General features: G+C 46.3%; 1 protein-coding gene across 1 annotated transcript in view; it reads right to left on the bottom strand.

The window, feature by feature from the left end:
* Positions 1-18,025: 18,025 nt before the first annotated feature.
* The window catches only part of SH3TC2 (SH3 domain and tetratricopeptide repeats 2), a 48,791-nt gene continuing 42,617 nt past the window's right edge, over positions 18,026-24,199 (bottom strand). The window contains exons 14-17 of the mRNA XM_047073706.1: positions 23,365-23,487; positions 22,113-22,263; positions 20,065-20,261; positions 18,026-18,217 (exon numbers count right to left, since the gene is read on the bottom strand). Coding sequence (XP_046929662.1) covers positions 18,026-18,217; positions 20,065-20,261; positions 22,113-22,263; positions 23,365-23,487 — 663 coding nt within the window. The remainder of the gene's footprint in view (positions 18,218-20,064; positions 20,262-22,112; positions 22,264-23,364; positions 23,488-24,199) is intronic.

Here is a 24,199-nt window from a genome sequence, read left to right as displayed (position 1 = left end):
GCCAGGAACCACTGCAGAACAAAGGAAACCTTACAAGGAGGGAAGTGGGGTGACTCGGTGAGGATCATCAGATTAAGACTTAGGAGAACACCGTTCTGGTCACGCCCACATCACTTAACTAGCGTGTGAAGCTTGCCAAGTCACGTCCTCACTTTAGACCTCATTCAAAAACTGAGGGGCTTCTTTAGATCTTGGGTTTTCTCATCCAAAATCTCCTCTCTGTGGCCTAGAGTAAGTTTATATACTCAGTGCACCCAAAAGTGAGCCCATCTACACTTCTGCTACTCTTCCAAATGCCCACAAGAAAGGTCTGAGAATGCTGCTGTCCTTGCCTCTGGCCAGGGACAGAGTCATGCCTGTCCACTTGGGGACAGAGAAAGTGACGGACCTAATATACTTCCTGCAGCTCTTAGGGATAAGGCTGATTTCTTTGGGTGTCACTGGGTAATAAAAACTTGTACATGCATGTTAGGAGCTGCATGATGGAAGGTTCAAGGTAACCGGCCAAGTTTTATGAAAAACAGGCAACGAAGCACCCTTACTCCTTTTCCCTGGGAACGAGAATAATTTTCAAAAATATTACCTAGATAACAGTGCTCTCTGATCTCATAAAGCCCTTTGATATCTAGGCTTCAAAGATGACCTCAAGGAACCATACATCCCAGTTTTCATGCCACGGAGGGGTCCCCTCCCGCATCAGATTGAGGCCAGACCTGTATAGCTACCAGAATACATCAGGAGTGACACTGTGTGACTTCCGAAGCTAGATCTTAAGAAATCTTGGAGCTCACAATCTAACCTCCTGGAATGTCAGTTCTTGGAATGCTCTCTCTTGGATCCCAATAACATGCTGCAATAATCCCACCCCACATGGAAAGGCCATGTCTCAGCACTCCACTTGACCGTGGACCCAGCTGAGCTCCCAGCCAACAGCCAGCACTTTCCACCGGCCCTGCAAGGGTGCCATCTTAGAGGCCCGGTCCTTTTGGGTCCTTGGATTACTCAGCCTCAGCCGCTGTCTGACTACCACTACATTCGAGACCCCGGGCGAAAATTGCCCAGATGAGCCCAGCCAACCCACCAGATCAAGAGAGATAATAAGGTATTGTTTTAGGTCGCCGAGTTTTGGAGTGGCTTGTTATGCAACACCAAATAACTGGAACACTGCCTCAGATTCCTTCACAAGTTCTGTGACCCTGAGCTGCTCTCACAAGTCACTCACACTCACCGTGCAAGACTTTGCCTTTTCTTAGCAGAGGCTCACAAACGGTTGGTTTTGTCAGAGATGCCCCAAAACTAAATTTCGAAGTTAGGGTGTTTTTTTTTTTTTTCCTGTGACATGAGGAAAGGTTTGCACTAGATATGAAACGATCAAGTTAAATTTTTAAAAACATACCATACACCTATTTTATAGACTTGGCTCCAAATGCACGTCTGTGACTATGAGTCTGTGGCTCTCATAATCATGTTTTTCAAAGTCATCCTGATTTCAAGTAGTCTTTCCCACAGATCGCATGAATTTTTTGGAAGTTGGAATTCCGCATCCAATCCGCATCTTGCAAGTGGCCTCTCGCACCAAAGAATTGCACAGAAATCCTAGGTCAAGTCATGTTTCCTTTCATAGTGCAAAGAACATAATCCCTGGAACTAGTTTTCCAAGGTTGTCACTTTGCTTTCTTCTTTGAATTTGGAATTCTGATCTTTCTGGTCTAGTTGGCCCCACACATTCAAGTAAAGACACTCCCCCCACACAAAACAAGGTCTTGGGTCATGGGAGACCTTGGGTCAGGTTGTTTTGTAACTTATTTTCTTTATGGTTCCCTCTGTTCCTTTTGAAGTTGTTGAATTCCCTTTATGAGTCTTTTTATTTTTACTTGCAGATAAACATATAGGCTTCAACATAGCCATAAGGTAGTATGTCCTATATTCCAGGCACCATGCTAAGTGCTTTAGACACATTAACTTGCTAATTTTACAGCCGTGTGATACAGGTATTTATTATCCCACTTTAGAGTTGGAAGAACCATGGCCGGGGACAGTGACATGACTCATTAATGCTTCACAGACACTAGGTACCCTGAGCTGGGATCTGAACTTAGGCCCATCTCTCAAGCAGAACGAAACATATCTGCAATCTCACGCATCCAGAAATCACACTGGAGTTGTTGAATCACTGGGCAGGAGCTATGGTTTGGCCAAGAGAACTATGTACCCTTGGATATCACTCTGAGGGAAGCACTTACATCTGAGTTTGGAAGATGGCAAAGTGTTGACATTTTCAGACCACTTATTTCCATTAATACAGTTGTTGGCACAATTCTGTATTGTCCAGATAGTACTGGTGGACTTTGTGCCTGATAAGAGTTTATGCCATCTCTAAAGTGCACAGATGCTGGAGATTACCCATTCGGGGGCGTTGGACACAGGCGCAGCTGACAGTCACGGAGACCCACAAGATTCAATGTCTGGAACTCAGAAGCAGCTGGAATGGGCTAAAAGAGAAGAGCTAAGTAGCAACCAGAATATTTAGGAACTGTCACTAGGAAACTGATCAATGAGCACTGGGGAAAGAATAGGATACAAAACAGAAAAGAATGGGTTCTTGGCATGGGTGTGTGGGTATACCTATGTGCACGTGTGTGTGTGTGTGTGTGTGTGTGTGCGTTGGATGGAGTGGGGGCTACTTTCTTACATGAGTCGTTCAAGCTGTCTCCCTTGTAAGCCAGTTGGCTATGCATTTTCTCAGACCAACAGTCCCGCGGAAACTGAGATGGCCTGTCAACCTTGAAATGAGTTTATGGTGAAACTCAGGGGTGGGGTGGGTTGTTCTGTTTGTTCCTTTTTCCTTATCCCTATCTCTTGTCACACCTGCAGTCCTCCATTCCCTCTAGGACATTGGCCATTTGAAATATGCTCACATTAAGATGACCAACAGTTCTTTGGGAATACAAGCATCTGACTCTCGGAGGCTCAGTTTCCTTATCTGTAAATGTTTGTACATCCCTCACAGGTGGGGTGGGCTTTGCCGACACAAACACACACACAAGTCATTCTACCCGTTCTATTACCCACAGTTCCTTCAAAAGCAAAGCTAATCCCATCTTTAGGGGATCATCCTGTACTTCCCAGTGCCTGGTAGAATTCAGAAATTACTCAGGCAGGCTTCCACCTTGGTTTTTGTCTTGAGTCAGATAATAATGGTGTCAGAAGGGTTTCCCTCAGAGGCCCCAGTCCTTGCAAGAGTGGTGTCATTAAGCAGCCCCCAGACATTACAGCTGGGTGGTTGAAATGCCTACCCTGGGAGGGGCGGCCAGTCATGGAAGCCAGTGTCATCGAAGGCTTGTGATTAGAATTAGTGTGACTAATTTCCAATGGAATTGGAGGCTCTTGCAAATTGCTTTTGTAGAAATCATACCCACTGGTGTTCAACCTGCCCTGATTCATTCAGTGCTCACACACAGAAACAGCTGGTATTGGAGAACTCTACAAATACAGCAAATAATCACATGGGACCTGGTCTGAGGTCTGAGGGCATGGACCTCCTCTTGCATTAAAAAGAGGTACGCCAATGACATCATGTTAGTTGCCAAATTTTTCCAGTGTCTAAGAGGAGTGTCACAGAGCAATCCTGAACTCACACAGGTGAGTAGGGTTACCTCAGATGAGTCTCTTCCCTTTCTGATTCTTCCTAAAATGAAAGAGTTGAACCCAATGGTCTCCAAAGCCCACCAGCTATAATGGTTACCACTTGTATGACATAAAACTCTGTGAGCATTTGTACACATAAGAGGTGATAAGAGGTGACTTAATTGAATATCTACTTGCTTCATAAAATAACCCTGTGAAGTTGATACCATAATATTCCTATTTTAGATGCCAGAATTAAGCTCCAGACTGGTTAAGTGCCTTGTCCAAGATGATGCACAGCATTGGGATTTTAGCCTAAACAGCATAACCCCGAGGTCTAAGCCTTTAACCATTTATAATATTAATGGAAGTACTAATGGACCAGCCATGCATATGAAGGACTCCAGATCCTTCTTTTCTGCATTTCTCCATTTTTATCTATAAACTGTGTGTGTGTCAGCTCTCAGGCATCACCTGGCAGATGTACGTATATCACCTACCTCGGTCCTGGCATGTCAACCCTAGACAGGTCCTGGCAGATCACCTAGGCTGAGCGTTCTTAACCCATCATCCTCAGGCATGCATTAAAGGGTCCAGGAATTCTCTGCAGACATGTACAAAATGTGAGTGTGCGTACATAATCCTGAAGGCAGTTCTCATAGATCTCCTCAGATTTTCAAAAGGGCCTATGAACTTTTAGGATCAACTCACCCATTGACAACTGGTAAAACTGAGACCCAGAGAGGGAAATTGATTTGCCTATACCACGGCAAGTAGTAATAGAGCTGGGTTCAGACCCAAGAGCCCCCAATCTGGAACCTAAGTCTCTTCGGCTACATCACACCGATCTTACTTGGTACCTGGTTCCCTCTGATGTGCACCAAAGTCTGCCAGAGTCAAGCTGCCTTTATGGGGGTCCCATGCACAGCTCACGGGCTTTGGGTATGGTTTAGGAAATCGTTGTGCTTCATGTATATCTTTGAGTTTAACCTTGGGCCTCTGCATCTCGTTGTTTCTCTTAAGTTCTTATCATTGATCATTACCACTGATCTACCTGTCTGCTTGTCTGCTCTAGACGAAGACTTAGGTCACGGCACCTCACTCAGACCTGTTTGCCCGTACCTGGCCCCACTTCTGGCCTCCATAGATGGTGGTCGGGCATTTGGGTCTTGATGTTTTGAATTGATCTCTATAGAATGATTTTGATAAAATAAAAAGGAAAATGACAAAAAGTATAAATGGTTTCACTGTAGTATATTGAACATTGATCTTAAAATTAAAATGGTTTAATGAGAGTTAATGAGGAATATTTCTTGACAAAATTTCGGCCATGTCTGCCCTTTAAATGTTTGTAGATAGAAGCATGGAATCAAAGCATCCTCAGTGCCAAGTCACAGAGGTCAAAATGTCTGCCAGGTTAAACAGAAGGGTCAAATGAAAGCTCCGATGTAAGGAGGACAAAATGTCCTGTAGGTGTGTTTGGTAAATAAGGAGGGGATCATTTACAGGCAATGCCCTGATGAGGCAGGCAAGCTGAACTGATCACTGCCTTTGAAAAGCTCACTTGAAGATCCTAGCAACTAGCAGGGACTGCATTCTTCTACGCACGCTTTAACCCTACAAGTTCAATGATGAAGCAGAACACCAAAGAATAGATATTATGAGTGGGTGAGTGAAGACTTTTCCGAGGCTGCTGGAGGGTTCCTGGAGAACTTCCTTTACTTCCTGAACAAGAGGGGTCTCTTCCTTCTGTGCCTTCCATTTCTGGAGGCCCCAGCAGTTGACTTGCCCCATATCATCTCCAGCACTAGGCAATGGCTCACCCACCAGACCTCTGGCCCACTCACTCTCATGACCTCATCTTCTTTGATGGGGCTGAGGTCAGGGGTGTCCTAGAGCTGGCTCAAACCTACTCCTGAGAGTTAGTTGTTAAGTTTCAGGAACTTCCTGAGTGGGTTGTTAAACATAGCCACTGTTAACAGTTAAATTATACAAAGAATATAAACTTATTATTTAATATATCACATTAAAAAGTGGTCATAAATATTCAAAATTCATCACTTCCTAATTAGCTTAGCAGTTTTTACTGCTATCTGTGCTCTGTAGTTTGTTCACACCCATCATCTCTGTTGGTACAAATACTAAATATGGCCGTGTGCATATCTTTCCCCGCCTCATACTCGGTGACATCACATTAGTAGCTTGAAATCAGCCAAAGTGGAAGTATTTATACCACAGAAATTTGCAAATGCTATAAATCAGGACTCAATTGATGGCTTCACTGATTGTCTGGAAAGTGGTGCTGATAAAGCATATTGTACTTAAAATGGTCGAGTCTGTAGCCATTCCACCGCGATGAGCACACAAAAAAATGAGGCAATATTCTTTTGATTTCAGCAGAAAAGCCGCTCACACCATTGACAAACAAGTGATTTCAAACCTCCTTCATCTTATTTGCAAAGGAAATATCAGCCAACATTCATACCAAAACTATGTTACCCAGTTGCAACCATAGTTGACCTTAGATACAAGAGTTCCACATAAATCAATGACTGCGTTGTCGGAGAATCAACGGACCGTATGAAATTTCACAGTAAAAGTATTCATATTTATTGTTATTTGTAAATTGTTGCTGCACATCCCTTACCAAAGTAAAATTTATGCTAAACTTGACTATGCATATCCACACACATTTTCTTTTTCAGAAAGCCAGCTGTTAGACACTTACCTCTGATGTCCCTCAGGAGCCCCTCCAGCTCTTCCCACAAGACCACCAGAATCTGCTGCAGCCACCAGGCCTTTAGGCCAAGTGAGGTCATGGTGGGCTCAGGGAAGTACCTGGAAGCTTCAGGCCAAAGAAAAGGAAAGCCAGTGTTTACACTAAGGCCTGGCTTCAGAATGGCCTTTGTCTGCTCAGGGACTTTATTTATTTTCCAACGAGCCTAACGCCTTTGACCCCAGCTTGAAGTCAAAGGACAGGAAGAAAGGTCCTTTTCTTTCATGGGGATTGGCCGCATGGCTTGGCTGGGGAAGAACTTCGGGATGCTGTGAAGGCCTGGCCCCGGACCTCCCAGAGCCCTGGAACGACAGCTCATGTTAGGACTGGAAAGAGAATGACCTCACTCCTTCCTGGTGGCCTCACATCCTGCAGAGTCTCTGTAGGACTTCCATACTCACTCACTCACATACCTCTCAATTCCAGGTCTGTGATGTCCTACAGAGGGCATATTTATTTATTTCGTCATGTTATCCAGGTATAATTTATAGCCTAAATAATGTGTATAATCCAGTCATGTATTCATTCATTCATTTGTCCAATAAATCAGTATTGAACAACTTCTATGGGTCAGGCACTGTTCTCATGCTGTGGGTGCATCAGTGACCCACATAATCTCTGACCGCAGGCACATAAGGTCAAGTGGACGATACGACATTAAGCTGGTTCCACATCCAGTTGGATGCAAACTATAAGTTCCACGTTGTTCTGGGTTGAATTGCTGATCTTCAGGCAAACAAGTACTCTTCTGAAAGTGGGGTACCAAGAGCTAAAATCTTGTGTGAGGTCACACATATGATAAGCAGTGGAGTTGTTCATTGACACCACCATTCATCCTGGTGAACAAGACCAATCTAGCTGAAGCCCCACAAAATTTAGCAAAAGCTGGGGGACCTGGGTGGCTCAGCCGGTTAAGCGTCTGACTTCAGCTCAGGTCATGATCTCACCGCTCGTGAGTTTGAGTCCCGCGTTGGGCTCTGTGCTGATGGCTCAGAGCCTGGAGCCTGCTTCAGTCTCTGTGTCTCCCTCTCTCTCTACCTGTCCTCTGTTCACACTCTATCTCTGTCTCTGTCTCTGTCTCTGTCTCTCTCAAAAGTGAATAAACATTAAAAAATATTTAGCAGAAGTCTAGCTTCAGTTTTATTCAGTAGCAATATGGACAAGGCTTAGATTTGTATGGTGACTTTACCACTTTCTACCTACAGGACTTTGAGTAAGAGCCCATCTCTTACTTAACCACTCTGAACTTGTTTCCTTATATGCACTATATGAACAACTGTCCTATGCAATTACTTCCTGGGTGGGGAGAGACTGTTGAGAGGAGTCAGTGATATTATGGGAACATACATTTAGCACAGTGTCTGGAGTATGAGTGTTCAAATCTCAGCTGTGAAGGCCAAAATGTTGGAGAAATTTCTCAGAGGATCCTGGTCACCCAGGAGCCCATTGGCTCCATGCGGTCATGGTCTGTGATTACCTTGCTCACTGGAGTATAACCCTAGCACATGAGAGGTATTAAACATTGGTTGTTCGGTTGTTTGGTTGGTTAGTTGGTTAGTTGGTCGGTTGGTTGGAAGGAGGGACTGAGGGAGTAAAGGTGGCTTGTTGCCTCTTTTACTATCCCATGACTCTCCCTCCTAGAACCTCTCACATGTGTACCCAGTCTCCTCCAAGCAGACCAATAGATACTCAAAAGCAGGGACTGGGTTTTTTGCCCTCCATCTCACCACACCCCCAGTTTCTGATTTCCCAAGGAAGGAGTCTGGGGGCTCTAAAACAATACTCTACCCGCTTAGGCCAAAACATACCTTAAAGCTGTCACCTGTCACCTGGTGCTCTTTATTCCATAGAACTTCAGCACTGAAGAGATCTCCTGTGATGCTGGGTGAAGAAGCCATGCTTCTAGAAACCAACCGTCCTGCCCCTATATTTCATGGTCACTTCTCCTTAAGACAAAGGGGAACTATCACATGCTCATAAAAGAAATACTTCTCTTGAAGATCCTAAGTTCTAAACAAGCAAATGTGAAACCAAAATTATATGGTTATGAAAAGCACTGATTTTTATGTCAGATAAAACTGGTTTTTAATCTCTGGAAGCATCTTAATGACTTGGAGCCTGGATTCCTTCATCTGGTAAGTGGGGAGAATAACATTTTCTCTCTAGAGCCCTTTGGAGGATCAGATAATATACTGTAGGTGAATTACTTAGCATAATGCCTGCTACAGGACACGTGCTCAGTAACAGACCATGGTTATCCCTGGCCATAACTGCTACCTCTTTGAAAATTAGGAAGACACCAGCACATCTAGGGCAACGGATCCCAAACAAATGAAAAAATTATGCTTATTGGTCTCAATAAACTCCAACTAGGCATCTGCTATGAGTGTTAGCAGCCCTATCACCAAAGTCCCCAGTCACTAACGAACAATAAGCAGGTAGGTTCTGGTCTCAAAAATTTCTCCCTTTCATAAGGAATAAGAAGGGGTCACAATCTGAGTCCAAAATTTTGTTCATTCATTTTTTTTTTTTTTTTATGAACCCATTCACCAAATCTTTATTGAGATTCTACCATCTGTTGACACGGGGCACAACTCTGAAAATACAGAGCTGAATGGTCCAGACAAGGTCTTTGCCCTCATGGAGTTTCCAATCTACATGGGATGATCTTTCTTAAAGCCACACGGATGGTGTCATGATAAACTGTGATACGTTCCCTGAAGGAAAAGTACAGGGATCCTTGAGTGCATGCAAAAGAGAGAACTTAGTCTAAGGATATTAGAAGAAGGAAAGAGACACAGACTTTATATAACTGGAAAGAAAAGAAAGGAATGCCACAGGACTTGAAAGAGCACCAGACTATCAATCTCCGTAATCCCTTAGGACTTTAAAACAACCAAAAGTGCAAATCCCTCCAGGTCATCTGTCCGTTTGGCTATCCTTCCCTCCGCCCACCAGAATCCCAAAGCTACATGTTCTAGGACAGACAAAAGTCCATTTTGTTTGTTTCATGAATAAGGAGCTGTTCGGTCACCAGGATTATCACGCAGCTGTTATTTAGCCTGTCCTGCGGCAGCTCCCCCGGGAGGAAAGCAGACGTAGCGGGTGTTATTCCTGTCTGGTACGATGTGCAGAGAAGTCAGGGGCGTTCCTACGAGCATCTCTGTGAAACAAATGTCTGATACATCTCCAGATGAACAAACAGCAAAAGTCCTCAATTTACGAGAAGGTTCAAGAACAAAGACTCGCCTTCACGCGTAACAGCGGATCCAGGCAAGGAAGGTAAAGTAGTTGAGAATCAAATACATCATGTTTAACATCATAGTCTAGATCGGAAAGGTCAGAATCAAAGACAGAAGACATCATCTATTTTAAAAATCATTTCCACAGATAGGGGCCCCTGGATGGCTCAGTCAGTTAAGAGTCTGACTCTTAGTTTTGGCTCAAGTCATGATTTCACGGCTTCATGGGTTCAAGCCCCGCATTGGGCTCTGTGCTGACAATGCGGAGCCTGCTTGGGATTCCGTCTCTCTCTCCCTCTATCTCTGCCCCTCCTCCACTCATGCTTTCTCTGTCTCTCTCAAAGTAAATAAGCCAAAAAAACAATTATTTCCACAGATAAAACATCTGTAATAGAATTGTGTAAGCCCAAATAAAAATAAAACAGAAGGTTAAGAAAATAGACAAGGATTTCTAAATGCAGGTCCATGAAAAACTGTTTCTAACACTCTTTACCCACAAGAATGAAAGCATCTCAACACGAGCACGGGCTTCTCCACACTATTTGTTTCACAAGACGTACCCGGAGGATGACGGTATTCCCACCAGCTCTCTCATGATATCAAAAGTAGTAATTCTCCCATGTCTGTGACTGCATTTCTGCCACCGCCTTTCAAGCCACCGGTACCATGATGAGACCTACGAGGCTCCACGTGGCTGCCTTCCTTGCTCAAGCATCCAGAGGCTTCCATTATTGGCTCTGAGATATCTTGCAAATTCCCTTCCCTCACCCCACTCCTCACGCAGAGTCTTCAAAATCTAATTCATAATTTGTTTTGACCTATCACCACTATGCCTTTGTTACATTTTCTGTTCCTCCTTTCATTTTCCCTTTGGGAAAGGTGGTTAATCATCTCTCTCCTAGACTGTTACTTGACTGGTCAATGAGAACCTCCGTATTTTTCTCAAGACCTCTTAGGATATCGGTTCTCTCCCATCCTGGTCTGGAGTAACTCATTTTTTGACTCACCAGAATCACCCCGTTGATTTCAGCCCAATATTCCAGCCTGACAAAACAAGTCTTGAACTTGCTCCTGTTGGTAATCACATCAGTGGTGATGTCTGTCCCAGAGATGTGTCACCCGACGTGGACCCGTTATATAACGTAATCATTTCATTATCAGAGAGACATGAATTCATATCTCACCCCCACCACTTACTAACTATAGGCTTGAGCCACTTCCATTCTTTAAACCTCAACGACGATAAAAACAAAAATTGCGTCTTCCTCAAATCGTTGATAGATTACATGACAGAAGTTTTGCATAGGACCTCGTGCATAATACTCACTCAAAAATGTCAACCATTATTTTTATTTTGATGTGTGTGAATTCCCTGGTCCCCGCGAAGCTGTCCAGCAAATGACACATAAGAAGAACAAAGGCCAGAGATCTCTTGTGCTCTTTGAGACTCCCACCCAGGTCAGTGCTTTCCAAACTGTACGTTAGTGAGCCTGTTAGAAACCAATTTAGCAGGTCATAAGTTGGATGTTTTAAATTTAGAATAGAATAGTTTTTAAATGGATAGAATATATCCGTGCACTTCACGTTGTGAGGACTAAATGGTGTTTTGTCAACCATGAATTGTATGTGTTTATGCCTATGTATGCTGGGATACAAAGTAAGATGCATGTAGGGACACGCCCGGGTGGCTCAGTCGGTTTCGTGTCCGAGTTCGGCTCAGGTCATGATCTCGCAGTTCATGAGGTCGAGCCTGGAGCCTGCTTCGGATTCTGTGTCTCCCTCTCTCTCTGCCCCTCCCCTGCTTTCGCTCTGTCTCTCACTCTCTCTTAAAAATAAATAGACATTAAAAAAATAAAAAAAATCACAAAGATACATTTCTTACTGTGTGTCACAGTAAAAAAAAAAGTTTGAAAGCCGGTGCCAGTGCTGCAAGCCGACCCAGAGCTATTATAGACACTCTTCGATACTGCTTTTAGTATTTAAGAAGACATTACTGCCCCCTACTGGAACTCTTGATTTCTCACCGAGAGGGACTACCATAGATTAGCAAAAGCCTAGTTTCTGGGTCCATATGACCTCAGTCATCCTCCCTTTACCCTGTCTCGAAGTGCACCCAGAGGGCACGCTTCCGTGGAGCTATCCTGATGCCCTGGGCAATAAGTCAAAGGCAGCCCCAGAAGTGCGAGCTGGAGTTCTCACCTCTAAAATAATTTGGAAAGGGTGCCTGGGTGGCTCAGTAGGTTGAGCACTGAGGTCATGATCTCAGGGGTTGAGAGTTCAAACCCCGCGTCGGGCTCCACGCTGATGGTGCGGAGCCTGCTTGGGCTTTTCACTCTCTCCTGTCTCTCTGTCCCTCCTCCACTCGCGCTTTGTCTCTTTCAAACAAACAAACAAAATCACACATAATGGCTGCACAGAGCCTCCGCCCCCAAAGATAGATGTGTTTCAGCCGTTTCCTTGTGTATGAAAAAAAGAAGGAAAACAAATCTCTCAGGTAGCATAGCATTTATACCATGTGCCAGGCACTGTGTGCTCAGTGCTTTTTGTATGCCATCTGATCTAATTCCGACAGCCCTGGACTCAGAGAACTTAATTAATTTGGTGAAGGTTGCACAGCTAGTCGAAGATTCTAACTCAGCCTGCCTGATGCCCTTGCCCTCACCCCGTACTGCTGCCTGGGTGAGGGCAAGTCTTAGTGGCTTGAATTTCCCCTTCCTCTCCTCCCCTTTTCCACCCATCTCAATGGGAGCGATTATCAAAAGGAAAGGAGGTAGGGGCTCCTGGGGGGGCCCAGTCAGTTAAGCGTAAGGCTCTTGATTTCAGCTCAGGTTTTGATCTCACGGTTTGTGAAATCGAGCCCCTTGTAGGACTCTGAGCTGACAATACGGAGCCTGCTTGGGGTTTTCTCTCTCTCTCCCTCTCTTTCTGCCTCTCCCTTGCTTGTGCACGCACACATTCACAGGCGTGCGTGCTCTCTCTCTCTCTCTTTCTCAAAATAAATAGATTTTTTAAAAAAAGGAAGGAGGTCAAAATGGACAAGGTCATGAAAAACAAGGAAAGTCTGAGAAACTATCACAGACCCGAGATGACCAGGGAAACATGACAACTAAATGCAATGTGGTACCCTGGGATTCTGGATCACAAAAAAGACTTTAGTGGGGGAAACTGATGAAGTCCAGATAAAGGCTGGAGTGTGTCATTGCAATAGCCAGGTCCTAATGGGTTTCCCACCTTCCTTCCTGCTGCCCCACCTTCCATTCTCATATTGCTTCCAGAATCATCTTTCTAACGCACAAACCTGACCCTGTCTCTCTACTGCTTATAACCTTTACATTGGCTCCCCGCTCACCCTCAGGGTGAAGACCAAACCCCTCAAGGTCTGTCTCCAGCTTCCTCTCTAGCATCTTCTCCCACTTCTACTTCCCAACCCCCCTGACTCCGCTCCAGCTTTACTGCATTGAACTGCTGTTCGCAGAAAATGCCAGGTCCCCTCCACCCTCTGAATTTAGCTTGACACATGCCCTGTCAACTCCATACCCCCTAACCTACAATCGGAATTTAGCAGATCGATCTCTCTGACTCGGTTTAGATGTCACTTCCTCCAGGAAGTCCTCCCTGATGCCCTGGGTCCTATGCTGGGTTAAGTGCCCTCCCCTGAGTTCCCATAACACCCTGTAATTAGCTCCCACATAGCTTCTCATCCTGGATCACATTCATATTTTCTCCTTCCTTCTTAGGAAACTGAGCCCCCACCTCCCTGAGGTGGGAAGTACGTGCCAAGCACGGCATTAACTAGCACTGACTGTTATTTTGAGGATTTCAGTCCTGTGTGCTGCTTTCTCCATTTCTTTGCTCAAAGACAACGGTGTTAGCCTGTCTGCAACACTCCCTGTCACTTGTTAATCTTTTTATTGTCAAATAATGCCAGATCAAGCTTCGGCTGGGCACTTGCTGTGGGCAACAGGACCCAGCTTGAATGTAGTGCATCGTTTTGTTTTCACTGCATTTGTTTTTATTTATGAAATTCTACTTATGGAAAGCAAAACCTGTGTCTGTCTTCTACACAGACCAGTCATCCTTGGTAAAATTAATTTATATGAATAAAGAAAGCAAATCAACTTATAAAAATTTTAATAGGGGCGCCTGGGTGGCTCAGTCAATTGAGCGTCCAACTTCGGCTCAGGTCATGATCTCGCGGTCTGTGAGTTCCAGCCCCTTGCCGGACTCTGTGCCTGGGACGTGCTTCAGTTTCTATCTCCCTCTCTCTCTCTCTCTCTCTGCCCCTCCCCCACTCATGCTCTGTCTCCGTCTCTGTCTCTTTCTCTCTCTCTCAAAAATAAGTAAACATTAAAAAAAATTTTAAGGTTTGACAAATGGTTGTTCAGGCGGTACATAAAGTGAAAATGCAGAGGTTCACACACACATGCATCCCTGCATGAAGGTCTCCCTGAGTGAGAGAGGCCCTGTCATTAGTTCTGCTAAGTCCTTGGGTGATGAGATCGCGGGTATTGTTGTCTTTGTCACTAACATCCTGTGTAACTGGGAGAAATTTACTTTTCTATTTCTCAGTAAAAAGAAGAGAATAAAATGGGATCATAAAAATAAATGATTTCATCTCCCAGATACAAATTTCTTTTCCTGGTCACACAGTATGCAAATAACATTGCTGAGAAGGAACCCAGAGGGGATCATCCTTTTTATATTACAGATCAGAGAATTGCCAGGTATAGAGTTTCAATGACTTGCCCAAGGTCACAATGAAATTTAATGTCAAATCCAAGACCAAAACACAGGTCACCCCGCTTCCTGGTGATCTGTTTCTCCCCCTAATTCTGATACTTTCCACTCCTATATACTCCCTTCCCCAGGGAAACTTCTGTCAAAAGAGTTATGTGTTATTTACAAAGCACAAGCAAACACACACACACACACACACGCGCGCGAGCGCGTACGTGCACACAGAGACACAATATGAAAACATCTTAAAATAACAGAGAAGCAAATAAGAAAAGAATAAAAGCAATATTGGATCTCAGAGTGTTAACACTGTTGGGTAGGAAAGAAATGTACCTGAAAGCTGAGAAAACACGTTACAGGGCTTTCCACAATGTTGTAATTCTCTTCTCGTTCTTTATTCAGGTTAGATACAAGCAGCCAGGAGCCGGGGTGGGGGGTGAAGGGGGATCTCACAAGTTTTAGGGGAGGATTAGGATATAGGGGGGTAACTCGTTCATTCATTCATCTCTGGCTACTACATATGTACAATAGAATCTGCTTAAATGCAGACCAGATCCGATCACCTCTCCACGCTCTGTGGATTGTGGTGGGAGAGAAAGCTTCAACATGATTCCAAGAAAGAGAATAGTTAACCATATTGTTTAAAAGGGATTCTTAAACCCTTGTAAAGACCATTTTATTTAGCAGAGCAATTTCATATAGATATAGTAACTGCAATGATACAGTGCAATGCTTTTCTCATTTAAAAAATAATCCTACCCCTCTTCTTTGGAAATATGTTGAACATTTTTATAACTGATCTGGTTAGAGGCAGATTTCCCAGGTATACAGATGAACCAAAGTGCACAGAATCAGATAATTTTAACCAAAATTCCCAATGAAATATAAAATGGGTAGGTATAATGCCCTTCACTTAAAAATAAATAAATTTGATAGATATAGATATGAATAGAGATAGAAACAGAGATAGAGAGATGGAGATGATAGAGACAGAGACAGATCTGCAGCAATTAAAAAAGATCTGGAGAAACAGTAGCTCATGTGGGAAAAGATGTCAATGAATCAAAAGCTCAATGTGAGCCAGTGGTAAGATGCGGGTGCTGGAGAGAAGAAAAATCTTAATGCAACATTAAAATACAACACTAAATTACATTGTGCACAGTGATGGCCCTCTCTGCTCTCCCCACAAGCCAGTACCAAAGCCTGGTGCATTGTGGGAAGCACACTTTCAGAGGAGCTGAAATTGGCGTCTGGCCAGAGGGCAGTAATAGGTCAGTGGGAAAAGGGAAAGGGGCTGTAACCTGAGACAAATGAGCAATGGCTCATGGCATGGGTTCCAGGGCCAAGCAAGCTTTCTCCAAAATAAGATGCAGAACTGTCCTGGAATGCATGTGCCCCCGTCCATCTCCCAGGAATGTTGTTGAAAGGGTGCTGCCTGGGAGGTTGGACCCATCCACAACATCCCTCCCTGTTCAGGGATTTTACGGTTTGTGGTGGGAACCAAATCACATCTATTCTACACGGTCATGGATTAGGTCACTTCATTTCCTTCCCGGAGAAGAATATTCTAGAACGGAGGGCATTTTGGCAACCAACCAAGCTCCTAAAAGAAAATAAGATGTACCGATGTGTAGATGACTTTGGTGACTAGAAGACGAAATGTTGACTCAACTCATTCCCAACCTACTATGCTATCAACCATCTGGTCGGCCCAAAAAGCTAGAAATTAAGGGCCCAGGGTCTGACAGTAAAATCTAAGCTGCTGGGCATCAGATGGCAAGCCTAGGGCTAGATCTTCTTGAATGTTCCCACATCTCAGAACAAGAGTGAACCTCCTGTATCAGGATAGCCTGAATGGCCCATCCAAGAAATGTAGGTACCAGGGGCGTCTCCCAGACGTCCTGAGTTAGAATTATTGGAGCAGGAACCAGAAGGTTCATTTGCAGCAAGTTCTTTTGAACTTGAAAGGTGATTCTTTGGCACATTTTCTGAGAACCATGGTTTCAGACTAGTGTTTATCATGCTTTAGTGTGCATTAGAATCACCTGGAGAGCAAGGCAAAAACTAGGGCTCCGGGACTCCGGAGATTCTGATTCAGAGGTCTCAGGTGGGCCCCAGAATTTGCGTTTCAGACAATTTCACAGGTAAGGTTGACGCGGCGGGTCCAGGGGGTGGACCATACCTGGAGTTCACTGCCTTAGGGAATTCCTGATTTCGTTATCAAATAGCTCAGATACTGTGGTAGGCAGCTTCTGGAAGGCCCCCAGTGATTCCTTGCCTCCTGGTAGTCACGCCCTTGGTATATATATCCCTCCCTTTTTGTGTGGGCTATAGACCTAGCGACTCCCTTATAATGAATAGACCAGGCAAAACTAATTGGATGTCACTTCTGAGGTGAGCTTATGAGAAGACTCCCTTCTCTCACTCGGTTCTCACTGTCTTGCTCTCTGATGAAGCAGGCTGCCATGCTGTGAGCTGTCCTGTGGAGAGGTCACATGGAAGGGAACCGGGGGCAGCCTCTCGGCCAACAGCAAGCAAGGAACCGACCCCTGCCAACAGCGGTGTGAGTGAATTTGGAAGCGGAGCCCTCCGCCAGCGAAGCTGGAGAAGACAGCAGCTGATGCCTTCATTGTAGCCTTGTGAGCCACCAGCTAAGCCACACTCCGGGTCCTGACTTCCTATAGAAACTGTAGGATGATGGATGTTTCAAGCCACCATATGTGTTTTATGCAGTGATAGACAACTCATGGAGATGCTTTGTCAAGGAGCTACCCCGAAATCCATATGACACCTTGGTATTTAACCCATCCTTCAAGCCTCCCATCTCATCTCTCTCTGTTAGAAAGGAGACTGATGTGTATACATGTAGATGAGCAATATTTAATAATATACACTCTTCCGAAGGAATTTACGTCATCGTCTTCTTAGTGTTCAATGTTTAAGCCTTGGCCCTTGGGGAGGCTCCCGGAGTTTCCAGGCGGTTATGGAGGAGCAGAGCATCGGGCAGGAGGGAGAGAGGTGGATCCGCATCAGACCCCAGGCCCTGTGTGTTGAGCTGGCCGTCCTGGGGCTGTCGTTTGAGCTAAGAGCATGGTGAATGCCCACCTGCCAGTCCCCGCGAGCAAAAGGAGTGACACCCCCTTTGGCTGGCAAAAGAAAGAAATTTGCAGTTTCTCTGCTGGCGAGAGGAGAGGGTCTTTCCCTGAGAACAGTCAGTGAAGGGAACAAAGTCCAATCTGCTTGCCTTCTCTCCAGAGCAGCGCCTGATTTCCTCGCGGGGGGGGGGGGGGGGAGGGGGAGGAGAGAGGTTGCCCCCTCAGGACAAGGGTTCTCATTTTCTCTAGAACGGAGTGTTGAGAAAGTGCGTTTCAGAGACTGTGTGTGGGGAAGGGCCGCAGTCCGCTGAAAAGGCTCTAGACACAACCCCTGACACAAAGCCAGGACCTCCAGTCCCTGCTCTGTCATCCACTCCTGGTGTGGCCCACCCCAAATGAGCCCCTCCCTCTGGGCGGTGCTAGTCTCATTGTAAGATGAGGGGGCTGGGCCAGGTGATGATGCAGACCTTCCAGATGGGTGTCCTGGAGCCCAGGGCAGGGAGGCAGCTTCTGGCCATGGCCACTGGTCGGATGTAGGACAGCCCTCCTCAGAGGGCCAGGCCTCCCCCGCTCAGCCACCGCGCCCTCTCTGAGGAGCGCCCCGAGGGGCTGCTGTGCCACAGGGGGCTCTGGCAGACGTTGTCCAACCTGCTCCTAATGGTGTCCTGCAGCTCCTGGTCACCCAGCAGGACCGCCGCTGCCAGGGCCAGCCAGAAGTATTCGGTGGCATCGTGGGCGTCCTAACCCCATGACGTGGGGGCAGAGAAGAGACAGCAGTGAGCAGACATCTCCAGGGGAGGCCAAGAGGCAGTGCCGGGAACTCAGAACTCCAGATTCTGTCTACCCCGCGTATGTTCCCACCCCCTTCTCCTGGTTCCTGGGGGACCAGCGACATTGCTACCTCCAGTAGCCCTCCACGCCAGGTGGCACCTCACCCAGGCTCAGCCAATCGATCGTGAAGCAGCAGCATCCTGGGCACAGTGCCTCGGGGATTCCTAAATGACTCAAGCTGACCTACCCCAGCCACTCCCTGGGACCTCTCAGTGTGACCTAACAGAGAAAATGTCCCTCACCCTTGGAGACGTGGGCGTAAGCCTGCCAATAGCTGGACGGGAAGGACACCAAGAAACAGAGAGAAGCAGAAACATACAGAGCCAAGAGATACAAGAAAAGGTGAGGAAATCCATGATGACATTGGAGCGCCAGCCTCCAGAACTACCTGGAACTCCTAAATTTATCCTTGAACTTCCCAGTTCCTGGAGCCAGTAAATTGTCTCTTTTGCATAAGCTAATTTGAGTTGAGTTCTTCCCCCCTTGCAATCCCTGGAACCGCTGGTCGAGTCAATCAGACTGTCTGCGCCGTGTCCCTGAACCACTTCCGGGGAGCTATGGGACAGAGGCAAGATGGCCTCTGCCATCTCCACCACCCCGTCGTCGTCCCTTCCTGCATGGTACGAATGAGGAACAGATGCTTCTTTGGGTGAGATTCAAAAAGGCAGTCTGGTTCCCATTAACCCTCATAAGTCAATAATTAATTCAGGCCAGAAACAACTTCTGGCAAATAAGAAACGGACAGCAGAGCCGCGCTGAGGATCCCCTGGGGGCCAAACACAGGCGTGACTCAGAACAATATTAAGAGATTAAGGGCTGTGCTGGTGCAGACAGGGACCTCTGGTAAAGGGAAGCCAATGCTGGGGGCAAAGTTCAAGGGCCAGAATTGTAGCAGAGACTTTCAGACCACCAATACAGTTCTAGAAGTGACTGGAAAAACAAGCTCTGAATTCAGCTCCAGCAGAGCAAACGGGAGTCAGGGCTAAGGCCTCTGGAGGACGGAGGCGTGCCTACATTCGGAGATCCCACCTCACTCTCTCAGTCGTGTCAACACGTACCCAGATTTGTCCTAGAGTTGTATAGAACTTTATAAGAAGTGCGTTGATCCATAATATTTTGAAGACGCACAGTTGAACGTTAATGTTGATTTTTTTTTTTAAATTTTCTTAATGTTTATTTATTTTTGAGAGAGACAGAGACAGAATGCGAGTGGGTTAGGGGCAGAGAGAGAGGGAGACACAGAATCCAGAGCAGGCTCCAGGCTCCAGGCTCCGAGCTATCAGCGGGGCTCGAACTCACGAGCTGTGAGACCATGACCTGAGGCCCAAGTCAGACGCTTAACCGACTGAGCCGCTCAGGCGCCCCAAACACTGATTTTGATTTTAATGTGGGAGTCTCCAGCTCTTTTGTATCTTGTGTATGTCCATAGGCCCCTGAGGAACTCACATGCACTAGGTCATGTCCCCATTGTACCTAACAGATAAAGCGGCTACGGAAATCAGAGCAGGGCAAGGAGAAAGAGTAGCTCGAGCTATGATCCGTCTCCTCAGCGGACAGGAGCACGTTTGAGGTCTCCCATGGGGCTAAGCAGCAAAGAACCATCGTGTTCCCAGATGAGTCACCACCACCCCCCCACCCTGTGAGATATGACTCCCCATCTTGGCCCACTCAACTGTACCCTGAAGGCTAAGGGTCAGGGAAGAGTGGGGTTGGATGGTAGCTGTCACACAACCTTGTACGCCAGCACGGCTCTTACCTTCAGCTGGTAGAAGGTGAGTCGGCCCAGGCGATAATATACCTTCGCATAGTACAGGGCCTCCTTGGGACTCTGCAGCCAGGGTGGGCAGAGGGACAGAGTCTTCAGGTAGCAGTCCTCAGCCATCTCATACATGCTCAGGGAATAGTACACCGTAGCCAGGCGGTGAAAGGCCACCAGCTCCTGCTTCTGATCTCCTAGGAATTGGAAGACTGAGGGAGAGATCGTGCAGCCAACACCTGACGGCATCTGTCCACGCACCCAGTCTGTGCTGTTTTTTGAAGGTCTTCTGGGGATCAGGGGCGGTGCTTGGGATATACGGAACAGGGCAGAAGAGGTCCCTGCCCTCGTGAGGTTTCTCGCCTCACAGGACACAGATGCCCCTTAAATAATCTCACAAACAAAACTAACACTACACCTGCGGTAAGTGACGCGAAAGGCAACACGGGGCTCTGGGCGGGACTGATGAGAGCACGTGTGCCCGTCATGACTTCCTGGGACGATTTCCTGAAGGAAACTTTTTCTTTATTACAGAGGTGACTGTAACTCAAGATTCTGGGAGATAGTGATTTCCAAATCCCTGTAATGAGACATGGTGGGAAGTCTAGCTTGATGCAGTGGCTAAGGATTCTTTGCAACGAATGACTCTGTAGTGCGAACGTCTTCTCCCTTGAAAGTCTCCCCCTTCAGAGAAGCCCCGGGGGGCTGCCACCGGCATCAGTCACCCTCTGGCTTTTACCACCAGCTCCAGGTCTCAGATTACTACAAAGACCTGCTCACATTTAAACCCATGCTTTAGAACCTCCATTTCTAATGGGTTTATGATTTGTTGTTTGGGGTTTGGGCGGGTCTGTCGTTTTAATAACCAACTCCTTTAATACCAAGTGGCCTTTTAAAGACAACAAAGGCTTCCCATTGTGTTTTTGGAATATTTGCAAGGTGGCTCTTTGATGCAATCTAAAAAACACCACTTCTTAGGCTTTGGAGAACCAAACGCCAACAAGAAAAGAAAAAATCCAAGGGAGAGAAAATTCTCTGATATGGAAAAATCCAGTCACGGGGAAGTGCATAAAAGTGGATATAGCCTGCTTTCAGCTTCTGCCCAAGGAAGGAGAAAGAACTCTCAGACAGGGAGCTGCCTGGGGCTCCCAAGGCCTCTGCCGAGCTAGTGGTCACTCAGATAAGATTTTCTGCAGTAAAGAAAAAGGTAGGAAAAGGAGACAGAGCTCTGAAGTGCAATTAAGACACAATAAAGTCCAGTGCCATCCACATCTCAGGCCCTTGAGAATACCCAGAAGTCCCTCCAAGCATCCTCGCTGAAGACTCCATTTGCCCCTACATCTAATCAAGCCTTCTCTCATCAAACCTGCTTTTCCTCAACACCATCATTCAAGATGAGGGTGGGGTTTTTTTTTCATCTTTTTTTTTTTTTATTCCGCCTTTTTTCTGTTTTGATGGCTCACACTGTTTCCCACTAGCTTCTGTGATAATTGTAAACTATTTCAGCCCCTTAGTGAGTGAAGTTAATGGGAATCTGACCTTCATCTACATTCAATTCCGCAGGGAAAAATGTGCTTTTGACTAACAATCAACCAATTAAAAATTTAGGGCAGAGGCCCTTGGTAACAGGGGCACTGCCTGTGCGGGGATACGATACCATTTACCCCATACCGGGGAGTAATACCAATGGTGGTGTGATAATCAAGGTGACACAGGTAATGCTTATCTAGGACTTACGTACCAAGTGCCGAAGCGCTGTGCTGCGGGTTCTACGTGGATAATCATGGTCTTCGTAACAACTGCATGACGTGGGTGCTATTTTTAAGCCTTATTTCCCTATGACACACTTGAGGCTTATAGACATTAAGCAGCTTGCTTACAACTAAGATCTCCCGACAGTTGGATCAGGGATTTGAACCCACACAGTCTGACTCCAGAGCCTTTGCTGTTACTGCTTTGTTATCCATCCCCCCCCCGCCCCCCCCCCCCACCATAGGGTAAGCTTTTAGCCCGCCCATTCAACACGCCAGACCATCCGGATCACTTACCTATGACTGTGCTGAGTCTGGCCGCCAGAGTGGCAAACTCCAAAGCCTTCTCGTAGCCTTCCAGACTGATCTGCAGCTCCGTCAGCTTATTGAAAACCCGGAGCTCCGTTCTCACCGCCTTCATCCTCCTCGCTAAAGGGACAGCCCCAGCCTGGGAAGAGAGGCACATGGAGCCCTAGTCTAGCTAAAAATCATCGGTACAGACCGCACTCTGGGCGCTTACACTGTGCTGGTGGGGTTGGGGGGCCGCCACGCGTGGCTTTTCCCAGCTCGCTCTCCTGGTCCTTGCTCTTGGTCGCTCTGCCCAGATTCTAGAGGTAGGAGAACTGTAAAGGTCACCAGGCCTCCCGAGACTAGAAAAGCCGAGACGGGGAAAAGGAAGATGACCTATCTCAGGGCCACATGGGAACTTATTCACGTCCCAGTTCACAGGCTCCCTTGAAGCATTTATTGCCATTTCCGTTATTTTTATGACGATCGAATTTTAGGCAGGTCACTTCATCTCTCTCGACTTAATTCTCTCATCTACGAAGTGCATATGACGACGCGCACCTCAACGGTCAGGGACATACCCCACGCTCTCCTCACCCCTAGCTCAGTGCCCAGCACATAGTGGGTGTTCGATAAATGTTTGATGACTGAAGAAAGAGCTGAACAAGCAAACGCATGAATAAGAGAAATTTTAGGGTCAAACAATATAATAAGCTTTCCAGACTTCACCGAACAACCATTATGATTTTGACACATCTGCTTCGCATCTGCAGGATTACTTAATTACAATTATTTTTTGAGCCAACGCTCTGCCTCATCTTTTGCGATAATGAATTCATGGGTTTGATGAGCTGGTGTTACACACGTTTAATATTTTAAATGTATTTTAATGCCCACTTAATAAAAACATAGTAAAACACAAGCGTTCATCCCTGGACCAATCATCTCCCCACCGTGCCTCCAGTGGTACCCGGGAACATTCTGGTAAACACACAAGTGAGCCAGAAACCGTAAAGCACCACTCACCCAAGAGATGCAATTATTTTGGTGTGTTTTGCCAGAAAAGATAATTTATCAAGCCTAGGAATGACAGAATTTATCAACTCCTTTGGGGGCTTGTTGATTGAAGAAAGGAAGACCACATGGGCACTGAATGAGGAACGAAAGGAAAAGGAATAACAGGAAGAGAGGGGAAGGGGGCCCCAGGCCTTGTGGCCCCGGCACGTTTGTGCCAGCGTCTGGCTGGGCTAGCTGGACTTACCCGGTAATACTCCACCGCACGGTGCCTGTGGCGGGTCCCATTGAAGAACACGTCGCCCGCTTCTTCATAGAGTTTGAGAGCCAGGGAGGGCTCTTCGGACTTCAGGGCTTTCTGGATGGCTGCCTGGATGGGACAGAGACAGCTGTCAAAGGCAGAGAAGACTTCCAAATGACCACAGGACCGGCAGGAGCGAGGTCCTGGCCACCTGGTTCAACTCTCGGCTCACATCCTCTGAACATTGAATTGTGGTCCACGCTCACGGGGCTGTTAAGAAGGCTTTGCGATTCCCTAGTCTGCCATTTCCCCATCGTGGCATGAGAGATTACTTGGGGAGCCCTTGAGATGATTTTTTAGCAGTACAGAGACAAGCATTTTGTGTTTCAATAGTTAAGTATTTATTTTAATATGTTTTAGGAGAGATGAATAATGCATCCAAATCCGTGCTTTCAGAGAGTGTGATTTAGTGTAAAAAGCTCTAATTGATCAAATCGAGTTGATCTGAAGTTGAGTCAAAGAAAATAACGGTACAGGCAATACATAAACGTGACAAAACCATTAACTTCATACACAAATGACTGGAGTTTGGAAACAGCGATCTCATCCAACACCTACACTTTGCAGACGGAGAAACCGAGGCTCAGAAAGAAGAAGGAAAACTCCCTACATTTACATAATAGTTATTGCCAAAGAAATGCTAGTGTCTTCCAGCGTGATACCCCTCCCCTGGCTCCCACGACCTCTCTATCTCTAGCCAGTGATTCCAAACTGCATGTAAACAAAACGTAGTGAGGAAGCTGAAGAATGTACCACAGCGTCTGCAGCCCAGCTATGGGAC

Source organism: Lynx rufus, unplaced genomic scaffold, assembly GCF_022079265.1.
Source record: "Lynx rufus isolate CCGP_SWC_20201006 ecotype Redwood Valley unplaced genomic scaffold, mLynRuf1.p SCAF_1, whole genome shotgun sequence".
Lineage (NCBI taxonomy): Eukaryota > Metazoa > Chordata > Mammalia > Carnivora > Felidae > Lynx > Lynx rufus.
This window is presented reverse-complemented; position numbering and strand designations above follow the sequence as displayed.